The sequence below is a fragment of the Oncorhynchus clarkii genome, chromosome 1 (genome assembly GCF_045791955.1).
Source record: "Oncorhynchus clarkii lewisi isolate Uvic-CL-2024 chromosome 1, UVic_Ocla_1.0, whole genome shotgun sequence".
Taxonomy (NCBI): domain Eukaryota; kingdom Metazoa; phylum Chordata; class Actinopteri; order Salmoniformes; family Salmonidae; genus Oncorhynchus; species Oncorhynchus clarkii.
In genome coordinates this window covers 55,795,930-55,812,196 of record NC_092147.1, presented here as the reverse complement: position 1 = coordinate 55,812,196, position 16,267 = coordinate 55,795,930, and the positions used below count along the sequence as shown (strand labels likewise).

The 16,267-nt window shown below is 43.8% G+C and overlaps 1 protein-coding gene across 1 annotated transcript in view; it reads left to right on the top strand.

Annotated features, from left to right (window-relative positions):
- LOC139409029 (cadherin-related 23) overlaps window positions 1-16,267 on the top strand; it is a 611,517-nt gene that overhangs the window by 131,522 nt on the left and 463,728 nt on the right. The window contains exons 3-4 of the mRNA XM_071153685.1: window positions 10,408-10,550; window positions 16,058-16,105. Of these exons, the coding sequence (XP_071009786.1) occupies window positions 10,408-10,550; window positions 16,058-16,105 (191 nt within the window). The remainder of the gene's footprint in view (window positions 1-10,407; window positions 10,551-16,057; window positions 16,106-16,267) is intronic.

Here is a 16,267-nt window from a genome sequence, read left to right as displayed (position 1 = left end):
CCGGCGGGGGGGTTGAGGACAGCCAGTTTATTCCACAAGGAAGATGCCACCAGGCAGATTATCAGCACCCTCCCTCTATATGACACTTGGGACAGGAGCCACCTCCACCTGGCCAGTCTTGACACCACTGCCTGTGACAGCCCCTCCCAGTTCTTGCTGACCCACCTCTCCGAGCCCAGGTACACCCCCAACACTTTAAGCCCTTCACAACCCCACTGCAAACCCCCTGGAAGCAGAGGAGGAGCCCTATCCCCCCATGCCCCACATAACAGAGCTTTGCTCTTTCCCCAGTTTACCTTAGCTGATGAAGCTCCCTCGTACACCTTCAGACGAGTCTCTAGTTCCTGCATATCTTGCCCATCCCTGACCATCACAGAAACATCATCTGCATATGCTGAGACTGCTATTCCTGTCACCACATCCATGCCTGTCCAGCACACTCCCCGCAGTCTCCTGCGTAGCAGTCCTAAAAAAGGCTCAATGGCTAGTGTGTACAGCTGCCCAGATAGAGGGCATCCTTGTCTAATACCCCGTCTCACCCAGACTGGCCTACTGAGCCCCCCTCCCACCTTAACCATACATGACGCCCCAGCATACAACAGCTTCACACAGGTCACAAAACTCTTCCCAAACCCAAACACAGACATCACATTAAACAGATACTCATGATCCACTCTATCAAAAGCCTTCTCTTGATCTAAAGAGACCAGTCCAAAGTTCACATTAGAACCTCTCGACAAGTCCAACATGTCCCTAATCAAGAACAAGTTGTCCGTGATTGAGCGTCCCGGTACACAATATGTCTGGTCCTTGTGTATTATAGAGTCCAGATGGGACTTCAGTCTGTTAGAGAGGACCTTGGCAAAAATCTTGTAGTCCGCACAGAGTAATGCCACAGGCCTCCAGTTCTTAAGTTCACACAAGTCCCCTTTTTTGGGCAGGAGAGTCAGAGCCGCCCGACGGCAGCTCATCGGCAACTCTCCTACCCCGACGCATTCACGCAACACGCAAAAGAAATCCTGTCCAATTGTTCCCCAGAATTTTTTGTAAAATTCCACTGGAAGTCCATCGACCCCAGGTGCACGACCGGGGGACATCTGGGTTACTGCCTCTGCCAGTTCATGTGACAACAGAGGAATGTCCATTTCATCCCTCTGTGCCCGAGAGAGCTTAGGGAGTCCTGCGAACAAGACCTGAGCACACATAGGATCACACATTTCTGCCCTATACAATTCAGTATAAAACTCCACAGTCCGCTCCCGCATCTCCCCCACCACAGAGGTCACCCGCCCATCAGACAGCCGTAGACAATGCATACCCTTGGCTTCACTGCTCTGTCTTTCCAAACCAAAGAAGAAGGAGCTGGGAGCATCCATCTCCTTGAGCATGGAGAACCTAGCTCTTACAAGTGCTCCCTTTGCTTTAACCTGGAAAAAACTGCCCAGGTCCCTACGTAATTCGGCTAAGTTAGCCTGGAGGCCTACATTGCCTTGCCCCACCATCTCTACCTCCATCTCACTAATACACCGCTCTAGTTCCCCCAATACTCTCCTAGCCTCTGAGGATGAGAGAGCAGTATACTGTTGACAGAAAAGCCTAATTTGCACTTTCCCCACATCCCACCATTGACTCAGAGACTCATACTCCTCTCTTCGCTGCCCCCATCTTTCCCAAAAAGTCTGGAAACCTGAGCAAAAAGTGGCATCTTGTAAGAGCTTTACATTGAACTTCCAATAAGATGCCTGCCGGGGCCCTGGTGAAATAGACAGCCGAGCCATGGTTATGTGGTGATCCGAAAACCCCACTGGGAGAATGGTAGCACCCAGTAGCCTATTGCTCTGATTCCTGGACATGTAAAAACGATCAAGTCGAGCTGCACTCACCCTAGCCCCAAAAACCTTCACCCACATATACTGTCTTGTGTTTGGATGTTTAGTTCTCCAAACATCCACTAGGTCAAACTGATTAAAGATATCCCTTAACACTCCCACTGACACTGAATGAGGCTCTTCCCCATTTCTGTCTTTTGTAAAATCCATTGTACAGTTCCAGTCACCTCCGATCACCAGCGTCTCCTCAGGCGCTACTTGTGAGAGTTCCTGTCTAAGACTCCCAAATAGAACCCCTCTTTCTCTCCCTGTGTTAGGCGCATACACATTTATAAAGACAAAACACATGTTGTTAATTTCTGCTTTAACAACAAGCAACCTACCCCTCCCTACACACCTCCTTTGAGGAGCAAATTTTTACAGCCAGACCCGGTGCAAAAAGGACTGCCACCCCTGCACTAAGATTTGTCCCATGGCTCAACACACTTGCCCCTTTCCACCAGAGCCCCCAATCAACTTCATTCACCACATCACTATGCGTCTCCTGCAGAAACAACACCTGTACTTTTTTTTGTTTTACATATTCACCCAACACACTCCTCTTTCCCGCATCTCTGGCGCCATTTATATTGAGCGAGCCTACCCGAAGAGTCTCCATAAGAAGTGGGAGAAAAGCCAGCAGAGAAATAGACCAATAGCAAAGCTCAAAAAGCCCCAGTGTCAGTAAGAAATTAAACATTTAAACAGTGTCTGAAGGTAAACCTTTACGCACTGTTGTGACCCACTTCCTCAACCTAAACCGTTTCCTGGGTGAGAGGACACCATGCCCCTCATTTCTCATAGCATGTTGTACTGATCTTACAAACTTTCTAGGATCAGGAAAAAAAGCCTCAAGATTAACTTTTTTCCCCTTAGTCTCATTCAGGAACCTTGTCAGTTCTCTCAACGTGTACTTAGACCCCTCGGGTTGACTGGCTGTCAGCTCCGGGCCAATTGAAGAGGAGTCTGAAAAAAATAACTCCTCATCCTCTTCCTCAGACTCACTTTCCTCCTCTTCTCTATCTCCCACCCTGACCACCTGCCCTTTCTCTCTGGTTAGGGCCTCACCCACAGCAACAGGCAACATTTCCATGGTGCCTTTGTCCACACCCTTTTTCTTTTTCCTCTTGACACCCTCCTCCTCCCCCCCTAATCTCTTACACTTCCCTACTATACTCTCCTCATCCACTAGAATAACCTGACTAGACGCAGTATCATCTGCACCACCCTCCATAGCATGACTAGGGCCAGCCTCAGCTACACCACCCTCCATAGCATGACTAGGCCCAGCATCATCTGCACCACCCTCCATAGCATGACTAGGGCCAGCCTCAGCTACACCACCCTCCATAGCATGACTCGGCTCAGCATTATCTGCACCACCCTCCATAGCATGACTCGGCCCAGCATCATCTGCACCACCCTCCATAGCATGTCTAGGCCCAGCCTCAGCTACCCCACCATCTCTAGCCTGACTAGACCCAGCCTCTGCTTCTCCACCATCTCTAGCCTGACTAGACCCAGCCTCCACTACCCTACCATCTCTAGCCTGACTAGACCCAGCCTCTGCTTCTCCACCATCTCTAGCCTGACTAGACCCAGCCTCCACAACCCTACCATCTCTAGCCTGACTAGGCCCAGCCTCATCTACACCACCATCTCTAGACTGACTAGGCCCAGCCTCTGCTATCTGCATCTCTTTACCCCCTGCATTTTGACCTCGATTTCCCCCACCTGCCGTTGTACCCTCACCTTGTCTATGGCCTTTATGTGGGCACGCAAAACTCTTGTGCCCCAAATCCCCACATTCAAAACACCGTAGACTATCTGTGCTGGCAAAACCGGCATAGAGCCCCTCCCCATGCCTCACTTTAAAATGCACATTTAGCTGTTGCTCATTATTGTTCAGAAACATAAACACTTGCCTCCTGAACGAAACAACGTGCTTAACGGCATCTGCCTGAAAACCTGCTGACAGTACACGGAAACCGCTAGCAAACTTAACAAAACGACTCAGCTCTTTCCTAATTTGATCATCCGTAATAAACGGAGGCAAATTTGCCACTACAACTCTTGTTGAAGGGGTAGAGAGAGGTGAAATTGACACCAACACATCCCTTACAAATATTCCGCTAGCAATTAGCCTACCGACCAAATTAGCCCTTTTCATGAACACAACCACAGCTTTGTTCATTCTAGAAGCAGAATGTATAAACTCAGCTCCTACCTGTTCACCGACCGCGAGCAGAACCTCCTCCACCTTAACTCCGTTCTCAGGAACACACCTGAATCCATGCTGTATCGACAGCGTCTCCTCTGCGCTAGGCTGAGAAGCCATTGCGCACACAACACCTTCCAACCCCCAGGAAAGTTACTCTGTCCTCTTCCACCCTAACTTTGAAAAAAAAAAACTTTGGATACCGCTAAAAACAAATATTTCATTAACCCTCCACCATAGAAAATAACATGTAAATAAAATAATCAAGAAAGTTAGTTAGGATAGAGCTTTCCACACCAAACACTCAAACTCCAAAAAACTCCCAGCATGCACCGAGAGAGAGAGAGACATGCATGCATGCATGCTCTGGTCTGGTCTGTGATGAATGAAGCCTCTGAACTGCTGCAGCTCTCCAATTAAAATCACTCTACCCTCCTAACCTCACTGTGTGTGTGTGAGTAAGTGTGTTTGTTTTATTTGTGTATGTGTTCTCTCTATGCGGCTATGTGGGCATGCTGTCTGTGTGCTGTGTGTAAATATTTTCATTTTTCCTCCCTATATGCCAGTGTTTGAAAGTCCAGGACTTGGAAAAGTTGTCTAATGTGTGTGTTTGCTTTTTTTCAAACCTCTCCTCATAATTGAACAAAAGTTTGGAGATGTGTATTGATTGTTTTTGATTTGTTATATTAGAGAAATCAGTGTACAGTAGGAAGAGCCAATAAGTGTCTCCCCTTTCTGGGGAGGTTCCCATTGCAGCCACAGTTCGTCTTTTATTTAAAGGGGGGGGGGGGGGGGGGGGATCAAGCTGATCCTAACTGTTATAGGCATATTTCTATTTTGCCTTTATCAAAAGTGTTGGAAAAACTTGTCAATAATCAACAAACTGGCTTACTTTATGTCTATAGTATTATTTTGGGTATGCAATCTGGTTTCCGCTCAGGTTACGGATGTGTCACTGCAATCTTAAAGGTTAAAGGTGATTCTAAGCAATATTGGTGTAACGGGATTCTTCTGTTGAAGGAGAGGTGGACCAAAACGCAGCGTGGTTATTGTGATACATCTTTAATAAAGATGAAAATAGAACAATATACAAAAAAACCAAGAACACGTGAAAAACCGAAAACAGCTCTATCTATTGTGACAAAGACAGGAACAATCACCCACAAACCCCAACACCAAACAGGCTACCTAAATATGGTTCCCAATCAGAGACAATGACTAACACCTGCCTCTGATTGAGAACTATATCAGGCCAAACACAGAAACAGACAAACTAGACACACAACATAGAATGCCCACTCAGATCACACCCTGACCAAACAAAACATACAAACATACAAAGCAAACTATGGTCAGGGTGTGACAATTGTGCTGCTATTTTTATTGAATTGGCCAAAGCTTTTGATACGGTAGACCATTCCAGGAGCATTGGTGTCTCTGAGGGGTCTTTGGCCTGGTTTGCTAACTACCTCTCTCAAAGAGTGCTGTGTATAAAGTCAGAAAATCTGCTGTCTCAGCCACTGCCTGTCACCAAGGGAGTAGCCCAAGGCTCAATCCTAGGTCCCTCGCTCTTCTCAATTTACATCAACAACATAGCTCAGGCGGTAGGAAGCTCTCTTATCCATGTATATGCAGATGATACAGTCTTATACTCAGCTGGCCCCTCCCTGGATGTTGTGCTAAGTGCTCTACAACAAAGCTTTCATTGTGTCCAAGAAGCTTTCTCTACCCTTAACCTTTTTCTGAACACCTCCAAAACGAAGGTCATGTGGCTTGGTAGGAAGAATGCCCCTCTTCCCACAGGTGTTATTACTACCTCTGAGGGTTTAGAGCTTGGGGTAGTCACCGCATACAAGTACTTGGGAGTATGGCTAGAAGGTGCACTGTCCTTTTCTCAGCACATATCAAAGCCGCAGGCTAAAGCTAAATCTAGACTTGGTTTCCTCTATCGTAATCGCTCCACTTTCACCCCAGCTGCCAAACTAACCCTGATTCAGATGACCATCCTACCCATGCTAGATTACGGAGACATAATGTGTAGATCGGCAGGTAAGGGTGTTCTCGAGCAGCTAGATGTTTTTTACCATTCGGCCATCAGATTTGCCACCAATGCTTCTCATAGGACACATCACTGCACTCTATACTCCTCTGTAAACTGGTCATCTCTGTATACCCGTCGCAAGACCCAGTGTTTGATGCTTCTTTATAAAACCCTCTTAGGCCTCGCTCCCCCCATCTGAGATATCTACTGCAGCCCTCATCCTCCACATACAACACCCGTTCTGCCAGTCACATTCTGTTAAAGGTCCCCAAAGCACACACATCCCTGGGTCGCTCATCGATCAGTTCGCTGCAGCCATCGACTGGAACGAGCTGCAACAAACACTCAAACTGGACATTTTTATCTCAATCTCTTCATTCAAAGATTCAATCATGGACATTCTTACTGACAGTTGTGGCTGCTTTGTATGATGTATTGTTGTCTCTACCATCTTGATCTTTGTGCTGTTGACTTTGCCCAATAATGTTTGTACCATGTTTTTGTGCTGCTACCATGTTGTGTTGCTACCATGTTGCTGTCATGTTGTGTTGCTACCTTGTTATGTTGTTCTCTTAGGTCTCTCTTTATGTAGTGTTGTGTCTCTCTTGTTGTGATGTGTGTTTTGTCCTATAGTTATATTGTATTTATTAGTTTAATCCCAGGCCCCTGTCCCCGCAGGAGGCCTTTTGCCTTTTGATAGGCCATCTTTGTAAATTAGAATTTGTTCATAAATGACTTGCCTAGTGAAATAAAGGTTAAATCATATAAAATTAAAACAGTATTTTCATGAACTTTATTCTACTGGTATAGAAAAAGTAATACAGCTTTACTGCTTTTTTTGTTTCTTGATATGGTAACATTGCGTACAAAATTCAGCGGTGTAAAGTACTTAAGTAAAAATACTTTAAAGTACTACTTAAGTAGTTGTTCATGTGTAGTTTGCTTTACTATTTATACTTTTTATACTACACTTATTTTTTTACAACTTTTACTTCACTACATTCCAAAATAAAATTATGTACTTTTTACTCCATACATTTTCTCTGACACCCAAAAGTACTCGTTACATTTTGAATGCTTAGTAGGACAGAAAAATGGTCCAATTCACACACTTATCAAGAGAACATCCCTGGTCATTCTACTGCCTCTGATCTGGCGGACTCACTAAACACACATGTTTCATTTGTAAGTTATATCTGAGTTTTGTTGTGTGCCACTGGCTATCCATACATTAAAATAACATGAAAATGTTTCCGCCTGTCCTTTCAATACTTAAGTAAGCCACATGTAAGTATATTTTAGCAATTACATTAACTTTTGATACTTAAGTATATTTATAACCACATTCCTTTAGACTTTTTGTCACTCCTGTTCCCGCTCTCCCACTCTGGCACTCGAGGATGCCATGCACCCTTCATTACACAAACCTGTCAAAATCATTACACACAGCAGCGCTAATTGGACTCACCTGGACTCCTTCCCTTTGTTGATTGCCCCGTCTATAACTATCGACTCCCCCGTTTGTTCCCTGTGTCAGCATTAATGCCATTATGTGTTCGTTGATAATTACATTTTCACTCCCTGTACCTGCTTCTTGTCTACCAGCATCAATCTGTACAGAATGCTGACACCTCTATACTAAGCATCAAGAAGGGTTTTGATTTTTGGTTGGTGACATCGGGTCGGGGTGCCGTCGCCAATGGAACCAGGGGTGCCTCAGCTAGCTCGTCGTGCTTCCACGCCTTAGCTGTCTCAAGAGGTCTTCTTGCCTCGGTGGGCTTGGTGGGGGGTTACTGTCATACTTTTTCCCACTCCCCCTCTCTGGCGCTCGAGGGCGCCAGGCTGCCCTTCATTACGCACACCTGTCACCATCACTACGCGCAGTAGCGCTCATTGGACACACCTGCACTCCTTCCCTTTTGTTGATTGCCTCATCTACAGTGGCTTGCGAAAGTATTCACCCCACTTGGCATTTTTCCTATTTTGTTGCCTTACAACCTGGAATTAAAATAGATTTTGGAGGGGTTTGTATCACCACTCGTTAAGAGAAGACATTTCATAGCAGAGATACTTTTAAACGTTTATCCTTAAAGTTACTGTACATTGTATTCCACTTTTTAATTATATAAATTAGCAGAGATACTTGTTAAGAGAAATCCCCTAACACATTTCATAGCAGAGATACTTTTAAACGTTTATCCTTAGTTACTGTACATTGTATTCCACTTTTTAATTATATAAATTAGCAGAGATACTTGTTAAGAGAAATCCCCTAAGACATTTCATAGCAGAGATACCTTTAAACGTTTATCGTTAAAGTTACTGTACATTGTATTCCACTTTTTAATTATATAAATGAATTAATCATATAAATTAGCAGAGATACTCGTTAAGATAAATCCCCTAAGACATTTCATAGCAGAGATACTTTTAAAATTAAGATTAATTATCCTACCTCTTTGAAGATGCAAAATATTTTTTATTGTGAAACAAACAAGAAATAAGACAACTTGAGTGTGCATAACTATTCACCCCCCCCCCCCCCCCCCCCCCCACCCCACCCCACCACCACCACCACCACTTGCTGCAAGTCTCTTGAGGTATGTCTCTATAAGCTTGGCACATCGAGCCACTGGGATTTTTTTCCATTCTTCAAGGCTGAACTGATCCAGCTCCTTCAAGTTGGATGGGTTCCGTTGGTGTACAGCAATCTTTAAGTCATACCACAGATTCTCAATTGGATTGAGGACTGTGCTTTGACTAGGCCATTCAAAGACATTTAAATGTTTCCCGTTACACCACTCGAGTGTTACTTTAGCAGTATGCTTAGGTTCATGGTCCTGTTGGAAGGTGAACCTCTGTCCTAGTCTCAAATCTCTGGAAGACTGAAACCGTTTTCCCTCAAGAATTTCCCTGTATTTAGCGCCATCCATCATTCCTTCAATTCTGACCAGTTTCCCAGTCCCTGCTGATGAAAATCATCCTCACTGGGGGATGGTGTTCTCAGGGCGATGAGAGGTGCTGGGTTTGCGCCAGACATAACGTTTTCCTTTATGGCCAAAAAGCTACATTTTAATCTCATCTGACCAGAATAGCTTCTTCCATATGTTTGGGGAGTCTCCCACTTGCCTTTTGGCAAACACCAAATGTGTTTGCTTATTTTTTTATTAATCATGGCTTTTTCTGGCCACTCTTCCGTAAAGGCCAGCTCTGTGGAGTGTACGGCTTAAAGTGGCCCTTTGGACAGATACTCCAATCTTCACTGTGGTGCTTTGCAGCTCCTTCAGGTTTATCTTTAGACTCTTTGTTGCCTCTCTGATTAATGCCCTCCTTTCCTGGTCCATGAGTTTTGGTGGGCTGCCCTCTCTTGGCAGGTTTGTTGTGGTGCCATATTCTTAAACATTTTTAATAATGGATTTGATGTTGCTCCGTATGATGTTCAAAGTTTCTAATATTTTTTTATAACTCAACCCTGATCTGTACTTCTCCAAAAATGTGTTCCTGGCCTGATTGGAGAACTCCTTTGTCTTCATGGTGCCGCTTGCTTGGTGGTGCGCCTTGCATAGTGGTGTTGCAGAATCTGGGGCCTTTCAGAACAGGTGTATATATACTGGGATCATGTGACACTTAATAAAGTCCACCTGTGTGCATAATTATGTGACTAATTATGTGAATTGGTATATTTTTTAGGGGCTTCATAGCAAAGGGGGTGAATACATATGCATGCACTACTGTTCCATTTTATTTATTTAACATTTTGATAAAAGTTATTTTTTTAACTTTCACTACACCAATTTGGACTATTTTATGTATGTTCACTACATGAAATCCAAATGAAATAAATGTAACTTACAGGTTGTAATGCAACAAAATAGGAAAAACACCAAGAGGGATGAATACTTTTGCAAGGCACTGTAGAACTGTTTGCTCCCTCGTTTGTTCCCTGTGTCAGCATTCATGTCGTTATGTGTCCGTTGATAATTAGATGTTCACTTCCTGTACCTGCTTCTCGTCTACCATCGTCGATCCTTACACTTTTACTCAAGTAGTATTTTACTGGGTTGCTTTCACTTTTACTTGAGTCATTCTCTATTAAGTTATCTTTCCTTTTACTCAAGTATAACAATTAGTTACTTTTTCCTCCACTGGCCGAAATGGCAACCTATTCACTATTTAGTGGGGAATAGGGTGCCAAATTGGGAATATGGTGCCATTTTGGACCAAAAAAAATGTCTTCCTTTGACTGACCTTCGACCAATGTTTCCCCCTGTGTATGTCAGGCACATCAGTGACCCAGCTAGAGGCTCTGGACCCAGAACAGGAGCCACTCATCTTTGGTGTCGTGGGAGAGGAGGCCATGAGGTACTTTGCCGTGGCGAGAGACACAGGAGTGGTGTGGCTACGACAGCCCCTGGACCGCGAGGTTAGAAGACACACACACACACACACACACAGGCACTTGCACTTGCACGTACACATGCAGGTATTCACACACACACACATTAATGAGAAGAGCAAGAATGTCAGAAAAGGAGGGATGGAACAGAGAGAAGTGAGATTTAGAAAGGCTTAGGAAGAGTGTAATGATGAAAGTAACCGTGCTCCCGAGTGGCACAGTGGTCTAAGACACTGCATCTCAGCGCAAGAGGTTCATTGCACTGGTTCAAATCCAGGCTTCATCACATCCGGCTGTGATTGGGAGACCTATAGGGTGGTGCACAATTGGCCCAGCGCCGTCTGGGTTAACCTGGGATAGGCTGTCATTGCAAATAAGAATTTGTGCTTAACTGACTTGCCTAGTTAAATAAAGGTTAAATTAATTTAAAAAATAAGACCAAGAACAACTTGGAAGAAGACACAAATAAAAGAGAAAGAGAAATAAGTGTATTTGTATGGGAATTGGCAAGAATGGGGTTTTAGAAAATCTTTACAAACACATCATCACGTTTCAATTAAATAAACTGTATTCACACACAAAGTGTATTATATTAAACTAAAATTAAAACAGATTATGAAAAAAACTATTTAGTAAACTGAAATAAAATAATTAACAAATATGTTTTAAAAACAAACTATTCACAAACAATTATCTTTGACTCCAAAACTAACTAAAATAAAATAAAAAACATCATGAATGTTCAGTTTTAGTTAGCTTTGTTAACTGTGGGCAAAAATCGAGTGTGGTTTTCAATGGGGTTTTAAAACTTTTGGGGAGATTTCAAGCAACAGAATCTGGCGGTGTTTCAAATAGGCCCATCTTTTACATGTCTCAAATAGATCTAGCTTGTGCATCACTATTACTAGTAATCACTACCTAACAGGGAAACAACTGTCTAGGTAGTTAACTTCATTCTTCGTACATGTACTACTAAAGTTAATAAGCATTGGATCGGTGTAAACATGGGCTATTCCTTTTAGGCCGTGACTGCGGATCCGACTTTTCACCACATGTTTGTTTCCGCACGTGCAGAAGCTTCGTGATCATTAGTACGGAGAAAAAAAGGTCCGAGAAAAGTCAGATACGCAGCCACTCCATTCCTTTTAAATCAAGTCATTTTGGGATTTACTTTATAATTTAAACCTAACCTGACCTATGACATGACCCGCGACCCGGTTTCTTCACGTATCACGTTGACAAAAGCAAACATCACTCTGGTAAGAAGAAGTGCGGGAGTGTATGCCTTATGATTAACGAGTCGTGGTGTGATCATAACAACAAACAGGAACTCAAGTCCGTTTGTTCAGCTGACCTAGAATTCCTGACAATCAAATGCCGACCGCATTATCTACCAAGAGAATTCTCTTCGATTATAATCACAGCCGTGTATATCTCCCCCCAAGCAGATACCTTGAAAGAACGTCATTGGACTCTATGTAAACTGGAAACCACATATCCTGAGGCTGCATTTACTGTAGCTGGGGATTTTATCAAGGCTAATCTGAAAACAAGGCTCCCTAAATTTTATCAGCATATCGAATGCGCGACCCGGGCTGGCACAATTCTGGATCATTGATACTCTAACTTCCACGACGCATACAAAGCCCTCCCTCGCCCTCCTTTCGGCAAATCTGACCATGACTCCATTTCGTTTCTCACAGCCTATAGACAGAAACTAAAACAGGATACGCCCGTGCTCAGGTCTGTCCAAAGCTGGTCCGACCAATCTGATTCCACTCTTCAAGATTGCTTCGATCACGTGGTCTGGGATATGTTCCGGATAGCATCGGACAACAACATTGATGTATACGCTGATTCGGTGAGCGAGTTTATTAGCAAGTGCATCAGTGATGATGTACCAATGGTGACTATTAAAACCTTCCCCAACCAGAAACCGTGGATTGATGGCAGAATTTGCGCAAAACTGAAAGCGCGGACCACTGATTTTAATCATGGCAAGGCGAACGGAAACATGACCGAATACAAACACTGTAGCTATTCCCTCCGCAAGGCAATCAAACAAGCTGATCGTCAGTATAGAGACAAAGTAGAGTCGCAATTCAGCGGCTCAGACACGAGATGTACAGTATGTGACAGGGTGTACAGTCAATCACAGATTACAAAAAGAAAACCAGCCCCTTCACAGACACCGATGTCTTGCACCCAGAAAAACTAAACTACTTCTTTGCTCGCTTTGAGGACAATACAGTGCCACTGACACAGCCCGCTACCAAAACCTGCGGACTCTCCTTCACCGCAGCCAACATGAGTAAAACATTTAACCTCTTGCGACGAGCAATCCCGTATCCGGGAGCGTAATCATAGCCTCAAACGCATTAGCATAACTCAGCGGACATAAATACGCCTAGAAACTTTTCCTATTCAAGAAAATCGCAAATGAAATGAAATAAATATATTCAGACACAAGCTTAGCCTTTTGTTAACAACACTGTCATCTCAGATTTTCAAAATATGCGTTACAGCCAACGCTAGACAAGCATTTGTGTAAGTTTATCATGGCATAATGCTATGCTAGCTCTGCTGGCAGCAGGCAACATTTTCACGGAAATAAGAAAAGCAACCAAATTAAATAATTTACCTTTGAAGAACTTTGGATGCTTTCACTCAGGAGACTCCCAGTTAGATAGCAAATGTTCCTTTTTTCCAAAAAGTTTATTTTTGTAGGTGAAATAGCTCCCGTTTCTTCATCATGCTTGGCGAGAAATCGACCGGAAAATGCTGCAACTATAACGCCAATTTTTTTTTCAAAATGTTCTCCATAATATCGACAGAAACACGGCAAACATTGTTTAGGATCCATCCTCAAGGTGTTTTTAACATATATATTTGATAAGCTGTCCAAAGCTGTCAATTATATGCATAGTCGAGCATCTTTTCGTGACAAAATATATTGGGAACGTTTTTCATCCAAAAATTCAAATAACGCCCCCTAAATCCAAGAGGTTAAACATATTAACTCTCGCAAGGCTGCCGGCCCAGACAGCATCACTAACCGCGTCCTCAGAGCATGTGCAGACCAGCTGGCTGGTGTGTTATACGGACATATTCAATCAATTCCTATCCCAGTCTGCAGTTCCCACAGGCTTCAAGGGGGCCACCATTGTTCATTTTCCCAAGAAAGCTAAGGTAACTGAGCTAAACAACTATCGCCCCATAGCACTCACTTCCGTCATCATGAAGTGCTTTCAGAGACTAGTCAAGGTTCATATCACCTGGGTCTCGACCCCGCCCTGTGCAACTGGGTCCTGGACTTTCTGACAGACCGCCCCCAGGTGGTGAGGGTAGGAAACAACATCTCCACCCCGCTGATCCTCAACACTGGGGCCCCACAAAGGTGCGTTCTCAGCCCTCTCCTGACTCCCTGTTCACCAATGACTGTGTGGCCATACACACCTCCAACTCAATCATCAAGTTTGCAGATGACACTAACTTGCCTATGCCATTCGGCCATCGCTCATCCATATATTTATAAGTACATATTCTTATTCATTCCTTTAAACTTGTGTGTATAAGGTAGTTGTTGTGAAATTTTTTGATTACCTATTACGGGTGCACCTCAGCCACGCTCAAGGTATTAATTGATATCATAACCGCCATCGATAAAAGACAGTACTGTGCAGCCGTCTTCATCGACCTTGCCAAGGCTTTCGACTCTGTCAATCACCATATTCCTATCGGCAGACTCAGTAGCCTCGGTTTTTCTAATGACTGCCTTGCCTGGTTCACAAACTACTTTGCAGACAGAGTTCAGTGTGTCAAATCGGAGGGCATGCTGTCCGGTCCTCTGGCAGTCTCTATGGGGGTGCCACAGGGTTCAATTCCCGGGCCGACTCTTTTCTCTGTATATATCAATGATGTTGCTCTTGTTACGGGCGATTCCCTGATCCACCTCTACGCAGACAACACCATTCTGTATACTTCCGGCCCGTCCTTGGACACTGTGCTGTCTAACCTCCAAACAAGCTTCAATGACATACAACACTCCTTCTCCTCCAACTGCTCTTAAACGCTAGTAAAACCAAATGCATGCTTTTCAACCGTTCGCTGCCTGCACCCGCACGCCCGACTAGCATCACCACCCTGGATGGTTCCGACCTAGAATATGTGGACATCTATAAGTACCTAGGTGTCTGGCTAGACTGTAAACTCTCCTTCCAGACTCATATCAAACATCTCCAATCTAAAATCAAATCTAGAGTCGGCTTTCTATTCCGCAACAAAGCCTCCTTCACTCACGCCGCCAAACTTACCCTAGTAAAACTGACTAGCCTCGACTTCGGCGATGTCATCTACAAAATAGCTTCCAATACTCTACTCAGCAAACAGTTTATCACAGTGCCATCCGTTTTGTTACTAAAGCACCTTATACCACCCACCACTGCGACTTGTATGCTCTAGTCGGCTGGCCCTCGCTACATATTCGTCGCCAGACCCACTGGCTCCAGGTCATCTACAAGTCCATGCTAGGTAAAGCTCCGCCTTATCTCAGTTCACTGGTCACGATGGCAACACCCACCCGTAGCACGCGCTCCAGCAGGTGTATCTCACTGATCATCCCTAAAGCCAACACCTCATTTGGCCGCATTTCATTCCTGTTCTCTGCTATCTGTGACTGGAACGAATTGCAAAAATCGCTGAAGTTGGAGACTTTTATCTCCCTCACCAACTTCAAACATCTGCTATCTGAGCAGCTAACCGATCGATGCAGCTGTACATAGTCTACCGGTAAATAGCCCACCCAATTCACCTACCTCATCCCCATACTGTTTATATTTATTTACTTTTCTGCTCTTATGCACACCAGTATCTCTACCTTTACATGACCATCTGATAATTTATCACTCCAGTGTTAATCTGCAAAATTGTAATTATTCGCCTACCTCCTCATGCCTTTTGCACACAATGTATATAGACTCTTTTTTTTCTACTGTGTTATTGACTTGTTAGTTGTTTACTCCATGTGTAACTCTGTGTTGTCTGTTCACACTGCTATGCTTTATCTTGGCCAGGTCGCAGTTGCAAATGAGAATTTGTTCTCAACTAGCCTACCTGGTTAAATAAAGGTGAAATAAAAATAAATACAAATAAATAGTCCTATCTAGAGGCACAAGCATTTCACTACACTCACATTAACATCTGCTAACCATGTGTAAGTGACCAATAAAAGTATGTATTGTGTATTGCTGCCCTCCAGTAGCAAAAAGTGACATCCCTAAAACTGAAACTAAATAATATAAAAACTAAATACAAATACTTTTAAATAATATCTTAAGCTGAATAAAAACTAGCAAATCTGGTCTGAAAATTATCTAAAACTTAACTGAATTTCAAATAAAAAAATATAAGAAAATATAAAAACACAAAAATACAATAACCTTGACACACAAACAAACACACAGCCTCCATCCCACCTTCCCTCACATAGTCTATGAAGGGTTATGCTGACTTGTCTCTCTCTCCATCTCTTCCAGACCAAGTCGGAGATGCAGGTGGAGTTCTCTGTGAGTGACAGCCAAGGGGTAAGAGTCAAACCTGCACTATGATCAACGCTGTGACATGATGTATCACATCCTGTCTGTCAAGCAGCTCACACACTGTATATACAACTCCTGACTAACTCTCCTTACAGTTATTTACTCTGACACCTTTCTCACATGTAACATTCTAATGCTAAAGCACAC